The following is a 27315-nucleotide window of genomic DNA, read 5'->3' on the forward strand; positions in this document are numbered from 1 at the left end:
GTTTTTTTTTTTTTGTGTGTGTGTGTGTGTGTGTGTGTGTGTATGTGTGTGTGCGTTTCAAATGTGGTTGTCGAGAAAGAGCTATGCAGATGTGATTCTGCAGATGTTCATTGTGTTATGATGTTGAATGACTGGGCATATCTGTCTATTCTTATAAAAAAAAAAGAGGTAGTTAGGATAAAGACACATACCAAAGGAGACCATTGAGAACACAGAAGTCTCCAGCACCAAACCCCAAAGAGCAGCTCTAGGGGGGACCAGACCTGGTGACACCTTGAGCTTGGATTAGAAGTATCTGTCACTGGAACCCTTAGACCTGTAGCATGTTGTCACAGCAGCCTGAGTAGCTTGGTGCTCTCAGAGTAAATATAGTATTAGAATGTAGAGTTTTAGGCCAGTGGAGATTCTACCCTTCGTTTCATAGGCAGCTATCTGTTCCTGCTCTCCCAAGTAGGTGGGTCATCTTTGTTCGGGTTCTCAGCAGCAGGCCCTCTCCTTCCTCAATGTAGCCATAGGTCCTGCTTCTACTTTGATCCCTTTGTCCCTTTCTGGCTGTCTAAGGCTTGAGTGAAAGGTGACAAGAGGTGGGGTTATAGTTCCCACCTTCAGTGTCAATGTGCAAAGAACAAGCATTAATAGGACCCAGATAAAGGGGACGTGATTGACAGAACTCACTGGACAGATGGCCTGCTCAGGGCAAGAACAACTGCATATATCAGAGATGATCCACTCCCCATTAGTACCCACACTACTGCCTTTTCTTCATGGAGCCCAGAGACAGAGGTCTACACACATAGGCTTCTGTTCCCACCGAGTAGTTATGTGACTAGCTCTTGATGGTGGACAGGCAATTGAGTAATGCTGATATGGGCCTAGCACTCCAATAAGAGGTGTATCCCTCCATGCCCAACATCCTTCTTATGCCTGCTTACAGGCAGTGGCTCTTGAAGTGTGGTCCCCCAACCTTTGTATTAGTATCCCTCTGGTCTACCAGATGTACAGAAGCTTAGACCCCACTGTTGACCTGCTATTGAACACTACACTCTGCACTGGACCAGCTACATGTATTCTCACAAGCCCTTGGGGAAATACTAATGAAGCTATAGTTTAGGAAGCACTGGACAAGAAGAGGCCCAGAGAACAAGCACCAAGGTTCCCGAATCACCGTATAGAGGAAGGTGTCCACCAACTGCGGAGACCAAGTGGCATCTTGTTAACTGACTCCAGCAGGATCTCAACTTCTGTTAGCACAAGCCACTAAATGCATGGGTCAGTTTGTTACAGAAGCTGGGCTGCCCTAAGTGACATGCATGAGTGAGTGAGTTTTCTTATGCAGAGAAGTTGGAGTAAAATGAAGAGGTTCAAGACCTTTCCCATGATCTTGGAAGAGAAGACAAACAGATAGCACATGTTTGAATGGTTTGCCTCCAACATTCCAAACATTTTTATTCAATTTTGCTATGGGGATGAGTGGCATGACCCCAGTTACAGGGTCACGGTGTCCCTCCAAGGTGCTTGTTTGCATCTCCCCAGGAAAATTCTTGCAATAAAGCAGAGACTGTAGGTTGTATCAGTGTGGGGCCAGGTGTTGGAAACACAGGGTGCATAGGGCTCGGTGTTCTGCTGTGTGGAGCTTCTAGAAGTGAGGGATACAGCCCCATGTCACTATACTGCAGTATGTGCAGAGGATGACAGCGGCTTGGGGTTCCTTGCAGTGTGATGTGTGAAGTAAGGCTGGTACACAGGAAGGGCAGAGAGGCATAGCTTCCCTCATCAGTGTGCTCGAAGATGCCTAGGGATTTTGAAAACTGACTTGCAAAGAGTCGACCAGTTTCAACTCAAACTAGTGATTGCTTCTACTTTCTGTCATACATACAGGGAAAGGTGAGGGATCTAAGTCCTGGTTTCTCAGATGCTGTCAACTTTATCTGCCAAAAACATTTGTGTTTTCATCCATGCATGTTTGAGGGCTTTTGGAGCTCAAGATGGAGTTCACCAAAGCCAGGAGGTGTGTGGAGATTGTGTGAGATAAGTAAACAGAAAGTTCTCCTCCATTGTTTACAATTTCATTTAGTGTCCATAGGGAGATGAAACACTAATGGAAAGAAAGGTGTAAGAAATTGAAAAGACCAAGGTCCTGAGCTGCTGGGGTGAGGTGGGTGGAGGATGGTCCTAAGCTGCTGGGATGAAGTGGGGTGGAGAATGGTCCTGAGCTGCTGGGGTGAGGTGGGATGGAGGATTGTCCTGAGCTGCTGGGGTGAGGTGGGTAAAGGATTGCCCTGAGCTGCTGTGGTGAGGTAGGGTAGAGGATGGTCCTGAGCTGCTGAGGATGGTCCTAAGCTCCTGGGGTGAGGTGGGATGGAGGATTGTCCTGAGCTGCTGGGGTGAGGTGGGTGAAGGATTGCCCTGAGCTGCTGTGGTGAGGTAGGTAGGGTAGAGGATGGTCCTAAGCTGCTGAGGATGGTCCTAAGCTGCTGGGGTGAGGTGGGATGGAGTATTGTCCTAAACTGCCAGGTGGTAATGGGGGTGGAGGATTATCCTGAGCTGCTAGGGTGAGGTGGGGTGGCAGCCTCAACTTTAAACTATTTGGATATTCCCTAGTAGGCAGAACTGTCCTGGGTAGAGAATGACTTCTCCAGTGTAAGGTCTAAAAAACAAACAAACAAAACAAAAACCCTCAGAGTGAGGAATTTCATGTGGGTATATACCACAAACAGCATAGTGCTTACTGTTGTGGCTTGGAAGCAACCCTCCTTTACTTTTCCTCAGCAACCTGCTTGCATCCCCATGCTTCCCATCCTCCCTTTTTGCAAGTGCTGTGGACTGTGCATTGTAGATGGAGACCATAGCCACTTGGCTGTGCATCCCACCTCATCTGTATACACTTCTGGTTTCCTTCCATGGCCAGTGCAGTCCTTCGCATAGTATAAGTACAAGTGTACATGTCATAGAATGCTGATCAAAGAGACAGTTTTTCAGATACTGGAAGAAAAATTAGATGTGGACATATTCCTCTATTAATAATCAGTTGTCAGCATTATCCTTTCAAATCATTCTGTCCATTCATCTGGAATGCCAATCATAGGAAAAGGCAGGTATTCTTAGGCAGTGGAGGGATAGATAGGAAATGATATTCACATCCATGGTGTTGGCTTCCAGCCCAGGAAAAGCAACAAGTGTCATTAAATAGTGATAATCATCACATACAGCCTTCTCTACATTCCAGTTCTTCTCTAGAAGTGTTTTGAGCCATCATTCTTATGCTTTTATCTTGGATCCAAGCTGGAATCTTCCAGTTTTATGATCCATGTAGCTAATTAAAACTAGTTTAGGGGCAAAAGTAACTTATTTTGCAAAGCATGTTCACTTGAAATTGTCTCAATAATTGCATAATCTATTTTAGGAATGAGAGCTAACATGTAATTAATTATGGGACCCTTGTTCACATCAGCTAGAAAAGGAGTCTCTGAGGAGATGAAGTTATAGGAATGATATCTATTCTAAGGCAGAGGATACATTTCAGCTTCATTAGTCTCTACTTCTTACTAGGAAAGTATGAGAACCTAGGTATTACCAAATCAAGCTTTAAGGCCCCTGACTTTGCCTGTACATTGGAAACATCTTTGCAAAGCCTTCAGTGCTGGGGGACCATCTAATTGGTAGAACATTTTATTATACATGGAAACAAAAATTTGCCTCATTTGGACTTCTTTAGGTCCAAAGGGCCATGTAAAAACACCTGGTCTTCCTGAACAGAGAACTCACCATACCATATCCAGGACTCTATCACTACCATGTCAGGATTCTTCTTGACTATCCCTGTTTCTTTCTGTTAGCAGACTAAAATATCTCCCTTTGAATTCCATTATGTTGAAACCAAAAACCCAAGTGCCTTAGAGTGTGCATATACAGAGAAAGGGCCTGTAAAGAGATGATCAAACAAAAAGAGAGTTCCAAGGTGTTTCTTAACCCACCATTGCTATGTAATTATGAGAAGCAGAGGTCAGGATGTGGATACACACACACACACACACACACACACACACACACACACACAGCAACACTTTGATCTTAAAACTGTGATAGAAGTGGAAGGAAATATATTTCTGTGGTTGACGCTATCAGATTCTGTGGGGTTTTGTCAGAGTGACCTAGCAAGCTGGTATACTCTCCATCTCCATGAGGTATACCACGTTCCTGTCTGGCCTCTACTGTCCCTTCTGTGATAAGAAACACAATACACCTGCTTCATAGGGCTGATCAGGTCACACAAAATACTGAGCAGCATATGCCACAGAGTTTAACCAGTGTCACCTCTTGCTAATGTTATTCTGGTGGCTTAAGTGATCAAATGCTAAACAAGACAAATAGAGAGCCCGTCCAGTCCCATGTCTCTTCAGAAGTGCAGTGAGGTTGGCTCACAGGTTCCTGAGGTAGACTTCTTCAGAACATCCAAGATGACAGAACTCATCACTTTTCTACTCCTTGAGGTGTATGCATGTGGCCTCGGGCATGCTCCAAATTACTGGCCTTATATGTCAAAACTCATTATTTTGATTTTTTAAAATTTTATTTTATTTTATTCTCTGTGTACCCCTGGCTATCCTGTAACTCACTCTGTAGACCAGGCTGGCCTTGAACTCAGAGATCCATCTGCTTCTGCTTCCTTAGTGCTGGTATTAAGGATAAACAACACCATCACCTAACTTTTTTTAATGAATAGAATTAATCTGTTTGTGCAGACATAAAAATAGTTTGTGACCTGGGGGTCATAGCTTAACTTTCTAAGGACTAGATGATTTTTGACAATATGAAAATTCCTTACCCTATGTGGTATTTATGTTGAGCCTCAGCAATCCTGCTGGTATTTTCAGTTACTTTTCAGGTGCTGTGATGGAATACCTGGCCAAAAGCAACTTCAGGAAGGAAGGGTCTATTCTAATTCATGTGGTACAGTCTGTCTATCATGGTGGGGGAGGCATGGTGACAATTGTGAGGCAGCTGGTCACATCGCATCTGTAGTCAGGAAGCAGAGAGACATGAATGCTGGTGCTCAGTTCCCTTTCTCCTTTTGAATCAGTCCAAGAACCCAGCCCATGAAAAAGACCAGCCCACGTTCAGGATGAGTCTTCTGTGCTTATTTAAATCTTTCAGAACATAGGCCCATACATAGAGGTATGTTTCCATGGTGATGCTAAGTCTTGTCAACTTGTCAGTGAAGAGTAACCACACAACACCTAAGCCAGATGTATGCATGATCTTTATAATATGATGCCTTAATGACCCCTTGTATATAAATGAGACATTAGTGACATAGGCTCTGAAGCAATGTGAGTGGATTCTAGCTCCTGCTCCATATCTCCTGCACTCTTGTTGCCTTAGCAACAGCCTTGCAATATCTCACAGCAGATCTCACTCATGTGCAAATAGCCATGGAGAAAGAGGGCTGGACAACACATCTACTCTGGCTCTGAGGCATCCCCTGCAGGACTGCAAGGGTTCCTTATTGTAGCATCTCAGCTTTGTCTGTTAAAGGATGATTTTCATCAGGCTCTGCAAATGCTGTGTCTGCTGCTGTCTTCATACTCTCTTGGAAATGGGTGATTCTGAGTTGTTTTAATTTGAAATATTCTGGTAGTAACTTCTAGGCAGTACAGCTCAATTTGGTTTTCAAAAATTATCAGCAAGGAAATGTTTTTAAAGTCTTGTTTTATTTAAACATGTTCTGCAGGATTCCAGGCCAACTCAATCTTCTAGAAAAGACGTGTTTCTGGCACATTTCTTCAAATGTGTCAAGTCCATTATCAACTCAAAATTTCCTTATGAGCTTTCCCTGTGTGGTTGGTGGTGGGGGCAGGGACAGCTGGCTCTTCCATAGCTGACAGAGGGTTTTAAGTATGAGACAATGTCTTGGGTGGCTACAGGGTCTCTGCCCAATGAAGTTCATGCCCCATTTCACAGATTCTGGGGTTGTTGATGCAGTGTCTTGTTGCTTGGAGGATGTTCAAGATCCATTCTGGTACAAATACTTCATGGCAAAGGGAATGAGGTCCTTTCCTCTGTAGATGAGCTTTTGTGATTCAGCAGATCCATTCTATGTGAAAGGCAAACTGTCAAAAACCAGTGAATTCCAGCTGAGGTCTGGTCTCTCCACGGAAGCCCAGTGTGGCTGTAATTTAGCTTTGATGCCACTGTGCCTTTGAACGTGTGACATTTTTCACTTGGATTCAGACCTGGAGGAAGAAGGCACTTCGAAAAGCATGAATCCTGGTTTGGTTGTTTTCATCCTTGACCATACTTTGAATTCTGAGACCTACTCAGAATATGGATTCTATAGAACAATAAGAATGAAAAGAAACAGAAAATAAATGCTGGGGTCAAAGACATTCCTTGTAGAATTCAATTGTTTTATTTTTTTGTTCAGCTCTAATGGAAGGACATGCTGCAAAGCCTTATTTTGTCCAAATGAAGGAGATTATAAAGGAAGGTAGCAGCCTGTGTGTGTGCATATGCACATGCATTTGTGCATGCACATCAGCACATTTATGCCTGTGGAGATCAATGCTGAATATTCCCAAAATTGCTTTAAATCATTTTTCTTTCTTTCTTTCTCCCTTTCTTTTTCTTTCTTTCTTTCTTTCTTTCTTTCTTTCTTTCTTTCTCTCTTTCTTTCTTTCTTTCTTTCTTTCTTTCTTTCTTTCTTTTTTCTTCCTTCCTTCCTTCCTTCCTTCCTTCCTTCCTTCCTTCCTTCCTTTCTTTCTTTCTTTTTTTTTTTTTTCCCGAGATAGGGTTTCTCTGTGTAGCTTTGTGCCTTTCCTGGATCTCGCTCTGTAGACCAGGCTGGCCTTGAACTCAAAAAGATCCACCTGCCTCTGCCTCCCAAGTGCTGGGATTAAAGGCATGTGCCACCACCGGTGGCTTAAACCAGTTTTCTAAGCAGGGTCTCTCACTGAAATTAGAGCTGACTTCTTTGTTTAGACTGGTTGGGAATCAAGCCCCAGAAGCCTCCTGTCTGTTTCCACGTTGCAGGTTGCAGACTTCCTTCCACACTCAGCTGTTGACCTGAGTGCTAGGAATTAGAACTCAGGTTCTGGTGCTTGAGTGGCAAGCACTATACAAGATGAGCCATCTTCTCAGACCCCTTTTCTGATTTTGTTTTTGAGATGAAATTTTACTCAGTAATGTAGCACAGGCTGCCCTTGGACTTGCTGGACGATTTAGCTGTTAAGTCATTATTCTGGAGTAGTGTTGTGCATGCATTCAGACTATTGACATTGTGACAACGGTTGGTGTTAGACATCTATAAAGCTCATGGTAGACTCTCTAATTACAGAAGAAAAATTGCTAAGAAATTTCATACCATTTTAAGTGTGTCTATGATCTCGTGTTGGGCCACATTCATAGCTATCCTCAGCCATGTGTGGCCCACTGGCCTGCAGGTGGATGTGCCTGGTGGAATAACCAAATGGTGTGTCAGGAGGGGATTTTTGACAGGGATTCAGACTCCTGTGGCCTCTGCCTTCCTTCCTAAGCAGGTCCTTGAGCTCTCTTCTCCTCCTTAAATAGTCTGAGGTCAAACACAGTCCCTACTTAAATTAAGACCTTGAACCAAAATTCCACATCTGTGCCTCACAACAATGCAAAGTGTGTTCCTGCAGATTTTCCATCTCAATTTTAAAACAATTCCAGCTCTCTATAATGGATACCAGGAGAGTAGCATAATCTTTGCCACACAAGGAATATTCCAAGAGGGCAGCTATTCAGTTCAGTTTTGCCCAACTCAGCAGCTGTAACAGCCCTGACCTAGGTTTTGCAAGTAGTATTGTAGGCTGATACCGTAAGACTCTCACAAGGAGGTGTGCTTTGCTAGGCCCACGGTGTGTTTCCTGGTGCTCATTCCAAAGCCTTATAAAGTTTCATAATGCATTGGCAACAGTTTCTTGGAGAGAGGCTAGTCACTTACCGAAGTGGAGGTTAGAACAATGTCATGTATAGGTGTGCAGGACTCAGTGAAGCAATCACCTTGTCACTGTACTGTGCAGACTGAACATTTGGGAGCTCAGATAAACAGGTCCCTTCCCCACTGTATCTCAACCAGCCGAGTCTGTGACACCAAGCACTCAGGTGATTAGAGGAGACAGAGTGGGTGTGGAGTCTCTGGAAGGATAAGAAGTTCTGGAAGTGTCTAAATACTCCATAAATGGCACAATGAATCATCTGCAGGGAAAGACCAATTTAAAGTATCATCTGTCACTGAGATATAATTATATGCAATTGAATTTACCCAACAGTCATGTGGCAAAGAAATATTTATTGAGATCCTGGAATGAAGGATATATTAGGGAATAAGACACCTAAAATATCTGTGATTTAGAAAGCTGTTTTAGGTGGGTGTAGAAACAGATCATGCAAACAGATGAATAAATGGGAATGTGGTGCACAGTGGAACACAAGGACCAAGCTCTAGGGTAGAAGCAGGTGCTGTGACCTAGGTGACTGAGGAGAGGCTCTCTCTGGAAAGGCAGGCCCAGCAAAGACTCCACAAGGTAAGGAGATGAGCAAGTGGCTTTTGTAGCAGGAACATCCCAGGGAGAGGCAGAGCACATACAGAGGTCCAGAGATGTGAACCTGTGGGGATGTTCATAGGTAACAGCAGGGCCTTGTAGCTGGAGGGGAATGAGCAGAGAGGGGTGCAGGAGGTAGCACCCAAGAAGTAACAGTGGAGAAGAGCCTGTAGGAAGACCAAGACTAGTTTTGACTCAGAGCAAGGGGAGAGGTAACGGGTCTGAATGTCGCTGCTTCAGAAGGGTGGAAGGTGGGAAATGTGGCCAGAAGGAGGATGGAGATAGCACAACCCATCAGCCAGCACTGGAGCAAGTGAGGGGCAGAGGTAAGGGGAGAGGTAGTGGCACATTCTGGGCAGATTTTAAAATTCAAGATGCAGGGAAGGTGTGTGTGTGTGTGTGTGTGTGTGTGTGTGTGTGTGTGTGTGTGTGTGTGTGTGTAGGAGCTCCCTGAGCTTGGCTTGAGCGACCATCAAGAAAATCATGACCTTTGATAGTTTCAGTAAAAATCTAGTATCTTGGTTCTGGGAAGATGGCTCACCAGGATGTGATTTTTGACTCCTAGAACCTACATAAAAACATAGGTATGGAGATACATGTCTATAATCCCAGGGCTGGGAAGGTGGAGACAGGATGGTCTCTAGAGCTTTATGGAAAGCCAGCCTGGCCAAATTAGTGAATACCAGGTTCAGTGGGAGATTCTGCCCCAAAAGTAAGGTAAAGATGTCCGAGGAGATGGCTCATTGTGTGATAGGCAAGCATGAAGACCTGAGTTCGAATCTCCAGCATCCATATAAAATGTTGGGCATTGTTGTGCACACACCTGTAACCCCTGCACTATAGGGGATGAAAACAAGAATTGCTGTGGCCAGCCCAGCACCAGGTTCAGTGGAAGAACCCATTTTAAATTAATAAAGCCAAGGATGGTAGAAAAAGATGCTCAGCATCCTCAGCACATGTGTGTGCCTGCAGCAATGCACTAAGTTGGAGTGTGATTGAGGAGGAAACCTAGTATCAGCTTCTGTTCCTCAGGTGCTCACTCATGCATATGCACCCTCATCTTGATCTCCCTGGGTGAGATTTCTACATCTTGATCTATATCCTTCGGAGTTCTGTGAGGCTTCATGTTGACTGACAGTAAAAAGCATATGAAATGTGGTCCATTCATGTAGACAGTTCTGTGGTGTGTGAGAATTCCCTGCTTCTGAACAAAGTGGGAAACAAGGCAGTCTATAGATAATCACCAACACACTTATCTAACAGTGATTCATTTATACCCCCTTATTTTCTTTAATAAATTTTATTTTTTATTTATGTGTATGTGTGCATGTATGTCACATACTCAGGTGCCCATGGAGGCCTCAAGAGGGCATCATATTCCCCAGAACTGAAGTAACAGGCAATTGTGGGCCTCCCAATGTGGGTGCTGGGATCTGAACTCCAGTCCTCTGGAAGAGCAGCAGACACTCTTAACAGCTGAGCCATCTTTCCAGCCCCTTATGGCCCCCTGTCAAGGTGTATTCTAATATTCACTCTAGATTCCTAGATTATCTAGTTACACAGAAATCATCTTCCAGGTTCAGGTAGGCATTTAATTTAACATTACAGACCATGCATCTCCTTCCCTATCCTTTGTATATGATAGTAAGATAGGTAAGTCAGAACTGGGAACTTATGTCACATTAGTTTGACTGTGTAAACATTAGCTACTGTGGAACCATATGCAATCAAGAGGGATTTTTCTATTGTAGCTTTGTGTTTTCCAGAGGAAAAATAATCACTCGCTTCTTTGTTTACATAACTTTTATAGCATGAGTTACTAATTCACCAGTTTCATTCCCAATACATTCAGACACATCATGGTCCTTGAACACTGATCTTTTTCTCAGAAGCTGCTCTCTGGAATGGGGGTGGGTGGTGGAGCATGCCTTCTATTCCTGGTTGGACTGGTTTGCACTCGGTTATGGTGATCCTGGTGTGTTAGTTACTTTTCTTATTGCTGTGACCACATGACTGACAAGAAGCCTCTTAGGGGTGTGGGGAGGTCTATTCTGGGTCACAGGTTAGGAAGGAATGCAGGTGTCAGTGGTAAGACACATGGCAGTGCTCACATTGCACCCACAGGCAGGAAGCAGAGGGACAAGAAGTCCCTCTAAAGATGCTCCACTTCCTAAAGGCTCTACAGCCTTTCCACACAGAGCTCTGCTTCAGCCCATGATGTGAAAAAAGATGGCGAACTGGAAGAACCAGGTTAGACCGCAGTCATTCCCTCCATAGCCTACTTCAAAAATGGTCATTTTCTTTGTTTCTAAAGCATGAAGTAAAACATGTGCATTACCTGCCCAAAGAAACCACTTCAAAATTAGATTTCAGTAAGCCACTAGGCCAGAGTGAAATGGAAAACAGAGTATAGGATGCCCAACACAACCATGGACTGTGAGACTGAGGAGGGTGCGTGCTTCTCCACCACTGTGTGTGGGGCTTGCTGTTGTGTACTGGTGCTGGGGTGGTGGTCACTACGTGTAGGTCTTGTTCTCATGTGGGGACAGCATCTCAGACTCTGCTGTGGTTCATTCAGTTCTTTGTATAGATGCTGGTGGCTTCTGTTAACATAGCCTCCCCAACCCTGCCCCATGCTGTTGTGTGATTTCTTTGCTGTGTTGCTGGATGACAGTTCTTTTAGCCGTGTTGAAAACCATACCTCATATGGGTAATCGCCACAGTGTCTCCGTTAATATTTAATAATTAAGAGGCAGCCCTCTCAACATGATTATAATGTTGGTATTAGTTGCTATGCTCTTATTTTGGCCTGTTCCCTTCATTTCGCATTTGTCACACGATTCTGATCTCATCCTACTTCCTTCGTTAACTTACTCTATGCCCCCTGAAGTATCTATGCTTCCAAATTCCAGGAATTTGAATTAGTTTGTTTTTCATTACTAAAACAAAATGCTTGAGGCTAGGTCATATATGAAGGAAAGAGGCTTGTTTGGGAGGTGTATATAGAAGTAGCATGGCACTGGCTCTGTTAGGACTAACCTGGCCATATCACATGGTTTCAGATGATATCATGCAGAATACGTGTGTGAGGGAGAGGTCATGTGGAGAGACAGCAAGCCAGAGACTAATGAAGGCCCAGTCTCTGTTAATGACTGACTGGAGTCCCATGAGAATTATATTAGTCCAAGGGTGGCAAGCCCAACATTCTATCAACTTCCCGTTAGGTGCCACCTCTTGACCCTCCCACTGTCTCCACATTGCCACACTGCAGTGGTTGATACCCATTCCAACTTGACAGGAATTGGAATCACCTAGGAGACAGGCCTCCAGGACACCTTGTGAGGAGTCATTTAGCTTTTTATCAGGCTTGTAAGAAATTATGCTGAATAATTAGAAAATAGTAGAGCACTTGAACTTTGAAGACCCACACTAAAAGTGACTGTCACCATTCCCTGGCCTTGGGTCCTGGCCTATGTAAAAAGGAGAAAGCTAGGTCCTCATAGGTGTCTGCTTTCTGACTTTGGGTACCACGTGACCAGCTGCCTTAAGCTCCTACTGTTTTGACTTCGCTATCAAACTGTGAGCTAACAAAACCTGTTTCTTTTTTTGGTTACTTCTGTCAGGGTATTTTGTCACAGTAGCAGCAAGAAACTATGACAACCTTGCACATGGTTACAGCTTCTAGCGCACAGACCTCAGTGGTCAACTCAAATCACATCAAACCAGAGCAGAACCAGTCTCATGATTTAGGTTAGTCCATTTGCTTTTTGGAAACCCATCTCCTCCATGGGCTTCCAATTCTTCTAAATTGCTAATCACTTTTGTGTCCTTTTGACACCTGTGAACTTAGAATTTAAATGCTAGAATGTCATATATAACATGCACATGGCTGACTTGAGGGCCTGTGTGTGTTCTCCTGAAATGCATAACTCAACCACAGCCATGGTAACAGCAATTTTCAGATGTACCAAGGGACCCAGGGACTTTATGTTTGCAATGAACTCCTGTGCACATATGAGATAATTTTCTAGAAGGGTATTATAGTCATTCCAGAGCTGTTTTCTGGGTAAAACACTTTTCCCTCTGGAGCTTTGTAAAATACACAGCGAAAGATGATCTTTATTTTTCATGTTGTAAAATCTGGAAGAATGTTGGCTATAAAGAGCACTCTTACAAAGCAGCTCACATCTCAGAGTGAGTTCTTAGGGCATCTCAGGAATCATATTCTTAGTCACTCATGGTCCTAGGGAGCTAGATGATGGATTTTACATTGTAGCAGATGATGTCTAAGAAATACACACCAGGAATTATTCCTTATAATGAATCTATTCAGTTATGTAGAGTATGAAAAAAATCATATTTTACCTTTTTAGACTTTAATAATCTATTTCATAAACATGTGGAGACTTCTGCAAAGCAAAGGTTTGTGCTCTGAGTACCAGGATCAAGGCTGCACCATCACCTGTGTTCTGTTTGTCAGGGCCCTCTATTTCATAATGGTACAAATGTGGCTATGACAGGTTGCCTTAGGAAGCCTAGAGGAAGGTGTGGTGTCTAGTTGGGAGGCAAATAAGAACTAAATTCCTAAGCGATATCTAAGTCGAGAACCAAAGAAAGGGTAGCAGACAGCTGGGCAGAGGCTAGTGAAGTGTCCAGCCAACATGCCCTGTCCACCCTAGAATGCTTTTCTTCTGTTGTATTGGCTGGTACATTTTGGGACATCTTATCACAGTTCTTTCAATGTCTCTGCCTGATGGTTTCCCGATCTCTCATTTCTGTGTCCATCTCCATGGTATGAGCTCACTCTTTAGAAATCCATATTATCAATTGTCAGGTTTTGTTGTTTTCTGTTAACTAGTATTGGAATTTATTTTGCCATTAAGGTATTTTGGATCAATAAGACCCCATAGGCTCTCTTATGAACTTTGTGGAGATTATATTGACCACCATTACCATTGGGATGCATTCTGCATGCTGTGTCTGAAACATGTTGCTGTATAGTCCAGAGAATGTTCTCTGCAAGGTATACTTTGGGTTTTGAATGAATTCATTAAGTAAATAGCAAGCCAAAGTAAATAGAAGTAGATGGATAGAAAGAAAGAAATAGATGGATAGAAAGAAAGAAGCAAAATATCCAATTAAGTACTCAAAATATCCATCAGAAATCAGCTGGGGAAGCCCCTCCCAGACAGTCAGTTGGAGTCCCCCATTGAGAGTCCTAGGCATATTAGAGTGTCCCCACATTCCCTCTGGTGAGGCTCCAGGTGAAAGAACAAATGGCAGAGGGTGGAGATGATGTCATCAAGTCAGGCTCTCAACTCTAGCAGACACTGACTGGGGAAGTTGACATTAGCTGGAGTTCCCGATTGAGCTTTCTCTCCATGGCTGACCTTCTGGCTGCTTTTTCTCAGTGCAAGCATCTTTATACTGTGGGGTAAACAGAAGAGACTTCTATTGAAAATGGTTCACCTTCTAGCTGTCCCCAAGGACATGGTGTTTTTACTCTTGGGCTGTTTTGCTCTTCTCTGTGTCACAGCGTTAGGAGCAGCTATCCTTAGACAAGGGGGCTTGGAGGACGCTTTGAGATTGAAATGGTTGGGTCTGAAATGGGGGCAGGGCCCAGGTTCCAGTGCCAGCTTCTCAGTGAGTGCAAGCAGCACATAATGATTTACCAATACAGTTATGTGTGTTATGTCCTCTGTGCTCTGGCTAGTTATGGTGTGAATTATCTCAGATTTCCTATCTGCTTTGTTTTCCAATTCTCCTTCCCTTGCTTGGTAGGTTCATTACCACATGCAAATGCCAAGACTCATCGGGAAACCCTCTCCAGCCCTTTGAACTTCTCTCTCTATATGTCCCTGTCTATGTATTAGGGTCCTTTAAAAAATAAAATGTTTCATTTATAATCTTGTGCATGCATATGTGTGTGTGTGTGTGTGTGTGTGTGTGTGTGTGTGTGTGTGTGTATGTGTGTGCGTGAGCGCACGCGGGGATAGTATCTGTGGAGGCCAGCAAAGGGCATTGTATCCTCAGGAGCTGGAGTTACAGATGGTGTGAGCTGCCATGTGGGTGCTGGGAACGAAACCCAGGTCATCTCCAAGGGCAGTAAGTGCTCTTAACCACGGGACCATCTCTCTGGCCCTTCACACTGTCATCTTAACTCAGCAATTCTGTTTTTCCTTTGGGTTAAAACGTTTGAAACTCTGTCAGGAGGTGAACAGTCCCTGGCTGGCTTGCCTGAGTGCGTGGCTGCACAAGGCAGGGGTCAGATCCAGTTTTTAATTTTGTGCCTGTGGCTATTTTTCCTTTTTTCTTTTTCTCTTTTTGTTCTTTTGGTTTTTTTGAGACAGGATATCTCTGTATAGTTTTGGTGCCTGTCCTGAATCTCGCTCTGTAGACAAGGCTGGCCTCACAGATATCTGCCTGGCTCTGCCTCCCAAGTGCTGGAATTAAAGGTGTGTGCCACACCTGTGGCTATTTTATCAGTAGACAGGAACTCCCTGCATTGTCTGTCAAGGTCAAGTCTTATCCAGCTCTTATTTCACAAGGAGGTACTTGAACCAGGACTTCAGTACTGTGGACCAGCAAGTACCATCAACATACATTAGAGTTCAGCATGCTGTTGCTGAAACATATAAGACACATCTTTATAACCTCACTTGGAATTACTTCTCAGACACTTGGATAATTCCCAGGTCACGATAAGACTACCATTCATATGATTTCAGTGGTCAGATCTGGGTAACGCTGAGTTTGAAGGCATTAACTCAAAGTAGTTTAGAGTCTCTAAAAGGTTATACTTCCCTAACACATTTACCCAAGGCTGAGTTATATTCCTCTCATTTTGGAAGACCTTTACAGAAAGTGGTATACATATCCACTCATAGGTTCTTGTAAAGTCAACAGAAGTATTTTGAACCCAAATGACATATCCACTCAAAGTGAGTGCCTGTGACCTGTAAATCCAGTGTTCTGCCTTAGTTCTCAGACATTCTGACATCTCAGAAGCCATTAACATGCTGAAGTCTCTGTGACACCCATAATGCCATCTGTTCATTTCTTTCTTCTTTTAGGGAGTGTGAGGGCTCGATAGGATCTCACTTTATAATTTAGGCTGCTCTTTTCTGAAGGGAAACAGAGGAACAATGGAGCTGTGAATCAGACTTTTCTTCAGGCCTCTAGATCCCAAATAATGACATATTAATTAGGAAAGCTCAGCCTATAGCTTAGGCTTGTTCCTAAATAGCCCAATTAACTCATATTTTTAAATCTACATTCTACCATGTGGCTTTTGCTTTTCTTTCATTAAGTACCTCCATCTTGTATGTCCCTTTTGTTTATGGCTCACCTTTGTGGCCAAACAACAACGCTGTCACCCTTGTGTCAGACAGACTTTCTCCCAGGGCTCTGTCCACGTACTCTGGGGAGATGATGTTCAGATGTGTCCGTGTGATCGGGCTGTTCTCGTGGCTGGCGTGGTAGCTTCCAGGCATCCTTCTCTGGCTTTGCTCCTGTCTATGCCATGTTTCCCTCCTCAATCTCTGACCTGGGAAGCTGCTCTGTTTCAAAACTTGCAAATGACTCTCAACTTCTGAAATACAGCTTTTTTGAGGTATAATTTGCTTGCCATAAAATGAACCAAGTTAGAGTATGTAATTCCGTGGTTTTAGTCTATCCACAGATGTGCAGCCTTTAATGGTCCATTTTGGAGCACTTTTAACACCTCGGACGGAAACCCTGCGCCATTTGCCGTCACTCCCTGGTCCCTTGAACCCCATTCCAGCCTCAGGAAAACCACTGACCTACATTTCGTCTCTAGAATTTCCTCTCTTGGAAACTTCACGTGACTGTAATCACATGGCCTGTGCTCTTCTGTGGCCAGCTTTCAAATCCCAGTATAGTATCATCCAGGGTCAGCCACACTGTAGCGTATGTTAGTACTTAATTGCTTTTTGTTTTAAATTGCAGAATAACATTCTGATGTATGTATTAACTACACTTTATCAGCTCTTCAGCTAATGAACACACAGATTATGTCCACATCGACTGTTATAAGCAATGCTGATTTGAACATTTGTATACTGGTCTGTGTGTAGACATATTTTCATTTCTCTCCAGAATGCACCTACTGGTATAACTACCTATTTTCTATAGAATTGAGAATAATCCATACAGCTTTTTGCCTGGACTTTTTGCTGTATCCAATGGCACTGGTGATACTGTGAGCCTTGATTATTAATATGCCTGGATCTTGAACTAGCGCTGAGTAAGTATTTACAGGAAAGGGGAATGTAAGGACTTTAGGCTTCTCCTGTGGGGGCATAAAGAAACATCTCTTCACCCTAGGTAGAGAGGCACGAAAGGAAGAATTCTGTTCAGTTCCAGCTTGGCAAACTAGTGAGCTTATCAGCATTACTTATAGAAGCACAGGTGACTCAAACATGGCTGTAGTGTGAGAGAGCCCCACCTCACCTATCTGTTACCTCATTTCTAATCTCATAGGACACTTTCTATGGATCTCCTGAACTTCGTGACTGATCTTCTCCCTCCATGTAGGGCTGTGAATAGACACAGTCTTGTGAGGGTCTTCTGTGGGTCTTCAAAGCTACTGATTCAGGATGGAGGTGCTTAGTCCAGAGGAAACCTCTATGTGGCTCAGTGCTGTTTATTTGGCTCTTTTGGGGGCCTGCCACCCAGCTCCCAAATAAATCACACAGAGACTTATTCTTAATTATGATTGCCCAGCCTTGGGCTTGATTGGCTTGTTTCTAGCCAGCTTTTCTTAACTTTAAATTAGCCCATCTACCTTTTGCCTCTGGGCTTTTCCCATTCTCTTACTTCTGTAAATCTTACTCTTACTCCAGGGCTTGCTGTGTAGCTGGGTGGCTGGCCCCTGGAGTCCTTCTCTTTCTCTGGCTACTTCTCCTTCCTCCCAGATTTCTCTTTTCTATATCTTCTATCTGCCTGCCAGCCCCACCTGTTTTTCTCCTGCCTTGCTATTGGTCATTCAGTTTTTTATTAGACCATCAGCTGTTTTAGACAGGCACAGTAGCACAACTTCACAGAGTTAAACAAATGCACCATAAACAAAAGTAACACCTTAAAATAATATTCTACAACAGCTCAGCCATGTCCTGAAGTTGCTGTGGTCTGCACTATTCTAGTTTCATTTCTTTTACTGTGACAGATGGGGTGGGAGAGTTCACTTTGCAATTCCAGGTTACAGTCTGTCACTGTGGGGAAGTCAAGGCAGGCGCTGAAAACACCATGTCCACAGTCAGGAGAAGAGAGAGGATCTGTGCATAGATCCTTGCTCCTTTGCTTGTCTTTGTTTTAATTCAGCTGGTTTCCTCTTTCTTACAAAATCCAGGGCTACTAACTTCATGCTGGATCTTCTCACCTCACTTAGTAATCTAGACAACCCCCATGGACGTGCCCACAGGGCAGCCTTATCTAGATAATTCCTCATTGAGACTTCCCATGTGGGTCTCGGTTTAATAAAGTTGACAGTCAAAGCTGTCAAGCACAGAGACTCCCAGTTCTCTCCTGACTATGACACTCAGAGTTCTAGAGTGTTATATCTTCTGTTATCACATGGAAAGGCTTCTCCACCTTCCCAGGCTTGGGTTGCTTAGTCATGCATTCCTCTGGAGCACTCAGCAGATAGAATCCTAACTGTTCTCTTAGGCCTCCAGGCTAAAGTGTCCCGAAGTATGGCACTAGACATGTGTGTTGTCAGGGCCTTACCCAAGGCCTGGTCCATTGAGCTAGTCTCAGTGAATGTCCCTGAGGGGATGGGTTTTGTTATTGCCTTTTTATGACCTTTCCCCAACCCACCATGTCACCCAACCATGTCTACATTTTAAGAAAGCTGAACGTGGATTTGTTTTTCTTTTGTGTGGAACAGTCTCTGTCGCTGGAGCCTGTGCCATATGTGATAACTGTAACATAGTGCCAAGTCTGCAACTGAGAGAAGTCGTCTCCAGAGTTCGACCCTCTGGCTGCTTTCAGTGGGTTCCCCAGGATCTCACATAAGCTCATGCCAAACAGTCTGCTTAGCTTTCTGTTGTTTTTGACATATGTAATTCACTTGGAGGCTGACTGAGCCCTGAGGAGAAGAAGCCTAGATCACAGAGGGATAAGGGGCCACTCCATAGCATGAAATTCCATTATTCTGTTTACACATGATCCATAGATAGTAGACACAAAATATGTCCGGACAAGTCTGGGGTTCCTTTTGCTTGAGACTGGAGATTGCAGGCCTTTTCTTCCTTCCTTCCTTCCTTCCTTCCTTCCTTCCTTCCTTCCTTCCTTCCTTCCTTCCTTCCTTCCTTTCTTTCTTTCTTTCTTTCTTTCTTTCTTTCTTTCAATGTCTCATTACATAGTCCTGGCTATCTTAGAATTCACTATGTAGACCAGGTTGGCCTTGAACTCACAGAGATCTGCCCCCCTCTGCCTCCTGTGAGCTGGGATTAAAGCCATTCACCACCATGCTTGGCTGCATAGCATAAAGAATATATTGATGTTGTATTATTAAGACCAGTGGTGTGAGGTCAGAGAGGGCTGAAAAGTCTTAAAAATATGAGGGGTGGCCAGAATCCTCCACGTCTCTTATTTCTTTATTAGAATTAAATGATTTTAACCTTTTCTGTACAGTCATTTAAAGGATTTCACAAGCTGGCTCTTGGATTGTGACCTTCAACAGCAAACTATATATTTAATTGAGCAATATTTCTTATATACATTTATAGTTTCAAAGATTTTACTATTCTTGGCAAGACCACTTTCAGGATAGGGAAGGATAAATCCAGATATGACCAAGTTTTATTTAGTTCACATTACACACAATTGAATTGGCAGAAGATTAATGTGGGGGAAAATCCCCGGAAATCTGGGTGGAATTAATTAGCCCTGAAGAATGACAGTTACCTCATTCCTAACAATATGTTTGGGGTAATGTCAGTTTCTTAGAAAGCTCAAATGTAAAATTACAGTGCTAGCACCCACGTTTTTATTTGAGTTGAAAACTAATGTTGAACTATAGTCTCTGTGCTGATCCAAGCAGATCTCTTAGCTGGTGATGATTTCCATGTTCTGACTTAGGACGCTTTGCTGAAGAGTTCAGTTCTGTTCAGGAGGGCAGTGTCAGAGAAGCCACTCTCCAATGAGCCCCTAGTGGATATCATGTTCACAAATGTGCTTTTCTCCATGCTGTTCTCGGGGATCACAGCTATCCTTCCTCCTGCCTGTTTCCTTTAGCCTTGCTCAGACTCAGGATCACCAAGAGAAAGAAGCATGTCCCAGGTCAGAAGTCTAGGGAAGCCCAAGCCTCATGCACAGAGCCGACCTGAGAATGGGTTTTGTAAAAGGGAATCAACCACATTACTAAAGTAACCTAGAGACATGGAAGGTGCTGAGACTGTATAGAATGACATTGGCATGGCTTTTTGAGTGTCATGGAAGGGCAGAGTGAACAGAATGTAAGGGACAGATGACTTCATCTCTCCCTGCCTCCCTGTTCTCCCATTATTAGGACATGGTGCTGGTGCACAGTGTGGAAATGACTGGCTATAGGATGATCTATTTGCCTAAGCAATAGTGCTGACAGATGAGAGCATGTCCTATGCCCCTACTTGCTCACCACCATAGGCCATTGTGAAACCATCTAACAGCACTGCTTGATGGAGCTCTCTATCAGGTCTGATGACAGCCATGCATCTCATGATGCTCTCCAACCAATAAACCTTTAAAAAATTTAAAAAGTATGTATGCTCATGTATGCAGGTGTATGTGGTGGGTCAATGTGTGCGCGTGTGCATGTGTGTGTGCATGCCACAGAGGATGTGTGGAAGTCAGAGGACAAATTTTGGAAATAATTTCTATGTCTTTCCCTTGTCGTTTTAGGGTCCCTCTTCTGTCTGCCATAGTTTGTACTCCAGGCTTGCTGGCCTGTGAGCTTCCAGGTGATTCTTTGGTCTTTCCCTCCCATCTTGCTATGGGAGTACCAGGATCACACATGCTAATCACCACATCTGGCTTCTTTTTATGAGGAATCTGCAATAAAATCAGGTCATCAAGCTCATGTGGGCAAGCTCCTTTACCTGCTGAGCAGTCTTGATGGCCCCTACATTAACCTTTGAGCTAAGGTTACTACTGCCCTGGTACTTGCCAGGTAGGCTATGTTGATACCAGCAAGCTCCAGATGGAATCTTGTTTCCATCTCCCTAGCAGTGGGATTGTGAGCCTGTAATACCACATTTGGCCTTTTAAACATGAGTTCTGAGTAGCAAACCCAGGTCCTTATAAAGCAAGCACTTTACCAAGTGAAAAAACTCAGCTCCAACTAACTATGGTTGCTGAATCCAGGGTGAATGAGGTCATGAATATGTCAGGTATGTTTTACAAGGGAGGAAGCCATCCCTTCTGTCTCTTTTTGGTGATGTTAAGATTTTCCTAGACAGAAGGCTACAGCACGTATGGGCACTAGACAGTGGGTTCTTCAGTATCTCAGTGCCCTGGAGAAGTCTGCCACTAATCAACAGGCACCTGTCTGTCTGTATGGTACCATTGGTGCTACAGGTGGCTTCATGGTATTGGTACTAGTTCTCCTGAATTTTGGGTCTGTAAGCCTATATAGGTCATTTTCCATTGGCCTCTAGGAAGTGTTGGGGAGTGGGTGTGTAAGGCTGTCCACCACCAGGTGTTTTGACATGCATAGATTGATGACATCTTCTGATGTGTCTCATCTAGACTGTGTAAGCCTCATGGGATCAAACTCTCACCTCCCTCTCCACGGTGAAGGGCTGAGGCTTGTCTTAAACCTCTGGGTACCTGTATGTCTGCTGGGAGTTAGTCTGTCTTTCTCAGTTTCCATAAATAGTCTGTTCCCTAATTGTGAATGATGGTCCCAGCATGTTTAAAACAGATGTAATTTTGTGAAAGAGAAGTTCCATAAAGAAAATTCTGAAAGATTGACAGATTATGAATGGGCATTTGCATTACCACAGTAATATGAGATGAGGCAATGGAAATATGGTGGGCAAGTAGCATTTGTTTGTTAGACATTTTTACAATGCCACATGTTAGAGTTCAGTAAAATTTCATCACTGCATTAGTTACCTTTTCATTTGCTATGACAAATACCCAATAAAGGCAACTCGGGAAGGAAGGGTTTATTTTGCCTCAGTTTGAGGCTACAGTCCATCATGTTGGACTTGTCATAGCAGCAGGAGTGTGAAGTGGCTGGTCATACTGTGTCCACAGTCAGGAATCAGAAAGAGATGATGCTCAGTTTGCCCTTTTGATTCAGTCTAGGACCCAGTCCACAACAGCACTGCTACATTCAGGTGGGTCTTCCCACCTCTGTCCAAGCTCTCTGGAAGCACGCTCACAGTCTTACCCAGAGGTGTGTCTCCCAGATAGTCCAAGCCCAATCAAGTGGATGATAATTAATCATACTTACTTTGCATATAAACTTTTATAGAATAAAAGCATCCATAGAATACAGTCTTGTGCCAATCAGTGAAGAGGATGCATTCTGAGAAACAACCCACAATACAGTACATGAACATATGTATTCTGATGGTGTTGGTCAGTGGCTTGAGGTGACCTCTTGATAGGATCAAGAAACATGAAAAACAAGATTGTCTCAGTTAGTGTTCTATTGCTGTGAAGAGATGCCATAGCATTTAATTAAGGGTGTGCTTACAGTTTCAGAGGCCTAGTCCATCATTATGAGGGCAGGGAGAATGGTGGTAGGCACACAGACAAGCATGGCCCTGGAGAAGTAGCTGAGAGCTTTATATGCTGAGAGCTCTATATCTTGATCCACGGGCAACAGGGAGAAGGAGAGAGACAGAGACACAGACAGACAGACAGACAGACAGCTACAGGCAGAGAGAGATACAGAGACAGACAAAGGGAGACAGACACATGTATGGGGGGGCGGTGCTAGGCCTGGTATGGACTTTTGAAACTTCAAAGCCTATGCCCAGTGACACACCTCCTCCAACAAGGCCATGCCTATTTCAGTAAGGCCATACCTCTTAATTCATCCCAGTCTGGGGACTAAGCATGCAAATTTGTGAACCTATGAGGCCACATTCCACACCTTGCTCTCATAGGCTTGTAGCCATATCATAAAGCAAAATGCATTTAGTCCAACTGGAAAAGTCCCCATAAGCTTTCAACACTATATAAATGCCCAAAGTGAAAGTCAAGACAGTCTCTTAACTGTAACCCCCTGTAAAATTAAAATAAAAAAAGATCACATACTTCCAACATACAATGGCACAGAATATACATTACTATTCCAAAAGGAAGGAAATGGGGCACAGTGAGGAAATACTGGACCAAAGCAAGACAGAAACTCAATGTGGAAAACTCCAAATTCTGCATCTCCATGTCTGATGTCAAAGTACTCCTCAGCTCTCCTTTCAGCTTTGTTGACTGCAACACACTTCTCTCTCTCTCTCTCGGGCTGGTTCCATGGTTGGCCTGCAGCTTTCCTCTGCAGGCTTTCCATAGCTCTGACATCTTCAAGTCTCCAGCATAATCCAGGTTTCGCCTTCACAGCTTCAGGCAATGGCCTTTCTGGCCCTCCATGAAGGGATACCCCTGCCACAAGCCTGGCCACAGTGGCTTTTCTTAACTATGGAGTGAAATTCCACAATCTATTTCTTATGTCCTTCTTGACTTTAAATCTGTCTTGCTAGGGCTGAAACCTGGCCCCTTCCTTGAATTACATTTGCATCAGCTTTCTTTTGTTTGATGGTTTCTTTCACTGCATAAGCTTTCCTTTAATTCCTTCTCACATTTAGAAAGCTTAGCTGCATAGTGTCTTACCCGAGGTTACTATTCCCTTTATCCCATTTAGCATCAGGCTTTTCTTTTAATTTTTTATCTCCATGAACGCAGGATTTGGCTCCAGCATTACACAGCCTGGTGCTCTTTTTCTCTTCAAATGGTTCATTTGCGTTTTTCTTTGCCCTGCTGGCACCTTTTCACTGTAGATCTACATAAGGTTAGCACTAATAATCACGTGACATGGTCAGTACTAGGAAGGGCTGCTGCCAGGTCACGCTTCATGCCATGCTACTCATTGTAAGCCCTTTTCATGTAAATTGGCAAACTGTGCATACAGGAAGTGGTTAAACCAATAACCTGGTAGATCATGAATCTGGCAAGTGTCATGTATCATCAATAAATGTCCCAACACTGATGGCATTTCTAGCAGAGGTATGTGGGAAGACATTGGTCACAATGCTGGAATCTGTAAGGAAGCCTGGACATCTTCAGTGGCAGAAAGACAAATGTCTACACATGTGGTGCTCTTGTTTAGCTGTGATCTGAGCCATATACATGCTCAGCCTCCCTCCAGAGCTCTGAGGCTCTGCTCCTAGCAGGGTATGGCCCACCATACCCTCATATTTAGTGAGTAGACTGAGTCTTGGTTGTCCAAAACCAGTTCCATTATCTTTATTTTTTAATTTTATGTACATTGGCATTTTGCCTGCATTTATGTCTGTGTGAGGGTGTTGGATCCCCTGGAACTGGAGTTACAGACAGTTGTAAGCTACCATGTGAGTGCTGGGAATTGAATCCAGGTTCTCTGAAAGAGAAGTCAGTGTCCTTAACCACCAAGCCATCTCTCCATCCCCATGATCTACATAAACAGTGCCAAGTCACTCACCTCAAATCATCTCAACTGAGTACTTGTAAGTAGCTGGGTGCATTCATTTATCAGACTTAGTAGCAACTGCACCTGACTCCAAAGCCCACATCTGCTCTGTCACACAGTCCTGAGAAAAACTAGATGAGAATGCACAGGTCCTGATCCATCTGTGAGGACCAGCCTTAGAAACCCACACACAGGAGGGAAGCTGTATTGGCACCTAATCCAAAGATGAGAAAACAAATCCTAAAAGAAAGACGGAATCCTGGTTCTGTTACTCATAGCTTCTGTCCCTCATCAGGACACTCATCAGAACCTCCATGTTGTCTTCTACAAGGGCTCCCATTTCACTTCACAGAACTGCTGTTCAGAGAGGAAGGGATGACACCCTGGGTCCTAATGCTGGTTGCCTAGAATAGACACTCCACTCTAGTGTTCTTGTCTCTGACCAGCACTTTTTCTCTCTTTGAGTTGCATGCTGGCATGTGTTTCTGCTCTTAGAAGGAAGGTGTCTGACCAGCCCTGTTCACTGTACTTACACATGTTTGTATTTTGGGCTCTAGCAGTTGAGTTCCATAGTTTCACATACAAACACTATACCTCATATGTTTGACATGAAGTAAAACACAGATACTCACTAAATGAGCTTAAAAACAAACAAACAAACAAACAAACAAACAAAACAACCAGATGTGCAGGGACAGGTTGTAGATTTGATTCCTGGGCATTAAAACAGAAATTATTTGAATCAGAAGATGAGTAAAATAGTTCTGAGAGTAATCTCGTATCAAATATGCACATGAAGACACTCCTGTTATCTCTGTAGAGAAACTTGGGGTTCTGTGTATGATTTGACATGTTGTAACTGCATAGGCACTTGGGTAGATTGTCTGCAAGGACAAGCATCCAGGTCAGGGCAGAGATGGCAGGATGGAAGCATGTCGTGATGCCTTGTGCATTGTGGCTATGACATTTCATTTTCTTTTAAAATGCTTTGTATGTCATCTTTAGTTTTTACCTTTTAAAATAGTGGCTGATTTCATTCAAAAATGGGTCTCAGTGTAGCTGGTAAATGGAGCCTTCAATCCTAGGCCTGGCTGTGGGGTTTCACTCCCTGCTTCTTGTTATGGAGGGCCCATTTGTAGTTGGAGCCTGCTCCCCAGAATGAAAACTGCCAGGCCCTATTCTCCAGGAAACATAGCTTCTATTGAGGAGGAGGAGGGGAATCCATGCATCTAAAATTAATACAGAATACAGCTGTGGTCACCAGAGACAGAGCAGGTCATGGGGCACACACTTAAGTTCCCTTGAGGTTGCCTATCTGCTGCATACAGAGAATGAACACAGTATCACTCCTTCCCTCCCAGGCCCAGGCTCTCTGTAGTGCTTTGAGTAATGCTAAGCCACTCCAGTCCAGTGGAGTCCCCTGTTGTTTCTCAGAGTAACCCGGGGAGGCCAAGGTGACTGACAGGTCTCTGTTCTCTCTTGCAGTTTTCAGTGAAGAGCCCCACTCCAGCCTCTACTTTGTCAATGCATCGCTGCAAGAGGTAGTGTTTGCAAGCACGTCGGGGACGCTGGTGCCCTGCCCGGCTGCAGGCATCCCTCCTGTGACTCTCAGATGGTACCTAGCGACGGGCGAGGAGATCTACGATGTCCCCGGGATCCGCCACGTCCATCCCAACGGCACTCTCCAGATTTTCCCCTTCCCTCCTTCAAGCTTCAGCACCTTAATCCATGACAATACTTACTATTGCACAGCTGAAAACCCTTCAGGGAAAATTAGAAGTCAGGATGTCCACATCAAGGCTGGTGAGTAGCCCTCTTCCTTGGGTCCACTTGGATGGGGGGAGAAAGACAGAATGGCTGAGGACCCGTGGACCTTGTTAGCTCATGGGGACACTGCTGGTCCTGGTGGTTACAGTTTCCTTCACTAGATTTTAGTGTCCCAGGAACTAAATCTAGAAAAGAATGATTTGTAGACAGGGAAGAAGGCATGAGGACCTAAGCTTGTATTCTCCAGCAACATAGAAATAAAAAAGGCATATGTGGCCACATCCCTGTAACCCCAGCACTGTGAAGAGTGGAGAAGGAGGGTCTTTGTGGTTTTGTGGCTGCCGGCCTAGCTCAGGGTTCAGAGAGAGGTCCAGTCTCAAGAGGAATAAGGTGGAAAGCGATAGAGCAGAACCCAATGTCTTCCTCTGGCCCTGTGCCATGAGTACATATATGTATACTCATGTGTCCAAATATTACACTCATATGAATGTAATGGTTACCGTGCCAACTTTATTGTATTTTCACATGATGGTACATTTTTGGAAACATGACTCATGTTTCCAGTGGCTCACCCCTGTGTATGCGTCCACCCAGTTCCCTGCTTGTCTATCCCATATGCCTCCTGGAGGGAGGGGGAAGGAGAGAAATTAAGGCCACTATTTGAGCAGAGAAGAAAACAAGCAGCCTAAATGCATGTTATAATGGAAAGAGAGTTGGTCCAATATTCTCACTTTGCCATTGATATAAAAAGGCTGTGTTCACCTTCCTGATGGCATTACATGTCACTGAAATGTGTTCCATTTAAGAACATATTGTATCTTTTAAAACTCACTCTTGTTACAAAGTTAGCTCCTATATCCCACCTGAGATTCACAGACTCCAGAGGCACAGAACATACCATGGCCTTCTATGGTGTCAACAAAGTCCAGTAATGTAAACTCCCAGCTAGGAGAGCCCTGCTAGCAAACAGAATTTGGGTATCAGAAATGCCTGAGTGGTGGGGCATGGTGGTGGAATAACACAGTGAATGACCATGTGTGATCTTCACAGTTGTACTGGTCAATGCTGGAAACTTAAGAGTTGTTTCTACAGTGGGTGGGGAGGCGCTGCTGGAAGACACCAGGGCATGAACAAAGTATGTGATGTTTTTGGAAAGTCTGCATATGATCACTTTGATATAAACAAGCATTCATTCAGGAGTGACTCACATTGCCAGCTCCTCAGTTCACAAACCTGCAAAGAATGTACTAAGAACAAGCAGAAGATTGATTGGCTTTAGTCGGGAGCTGGGAACATGAAATGTGT

General features: G+C 43.9%; 1 protein-coding gene across 1 annotated transcript in view; it reads left to right on the forward strand.

Moving 5' to 3' along the window:
• Positions 1 to 27315, forward strand: part of LOC114684187 (Down syndrome cell adhesion molecule homolog) — a 394930-nt gene that overhangs the window by 81549 nt on the left and 286066 nt on the right. The window contains exon 2 of the mRNA XM_028858685.2: positions 25729 to 26046. Within this exon, the coding sequence (XP_028714518.2) occupies positions 25729 to 26046 (318 nt within the window). The remainder of the gene's footprint in view (positions 1 to 25728; positions 26047 to 27315) is intronic.

The sequence above is a fragment of the Peromyscus leucopus genome, chromosome 12 (assembly GCF_004664715.2).
Source record: "Peromyscus leucopus breed LL Stock chromosome 12, UCI_PerLeu_2.1, whole genome shotgun sequence".
In the NCBI taxonomy this organism is placed as follows: Eukaryota; Metazoa; Chordata; class Mammalia; order Rodentia; family Cricetidae; genus Peromyscus; species Peromyscus leucopus.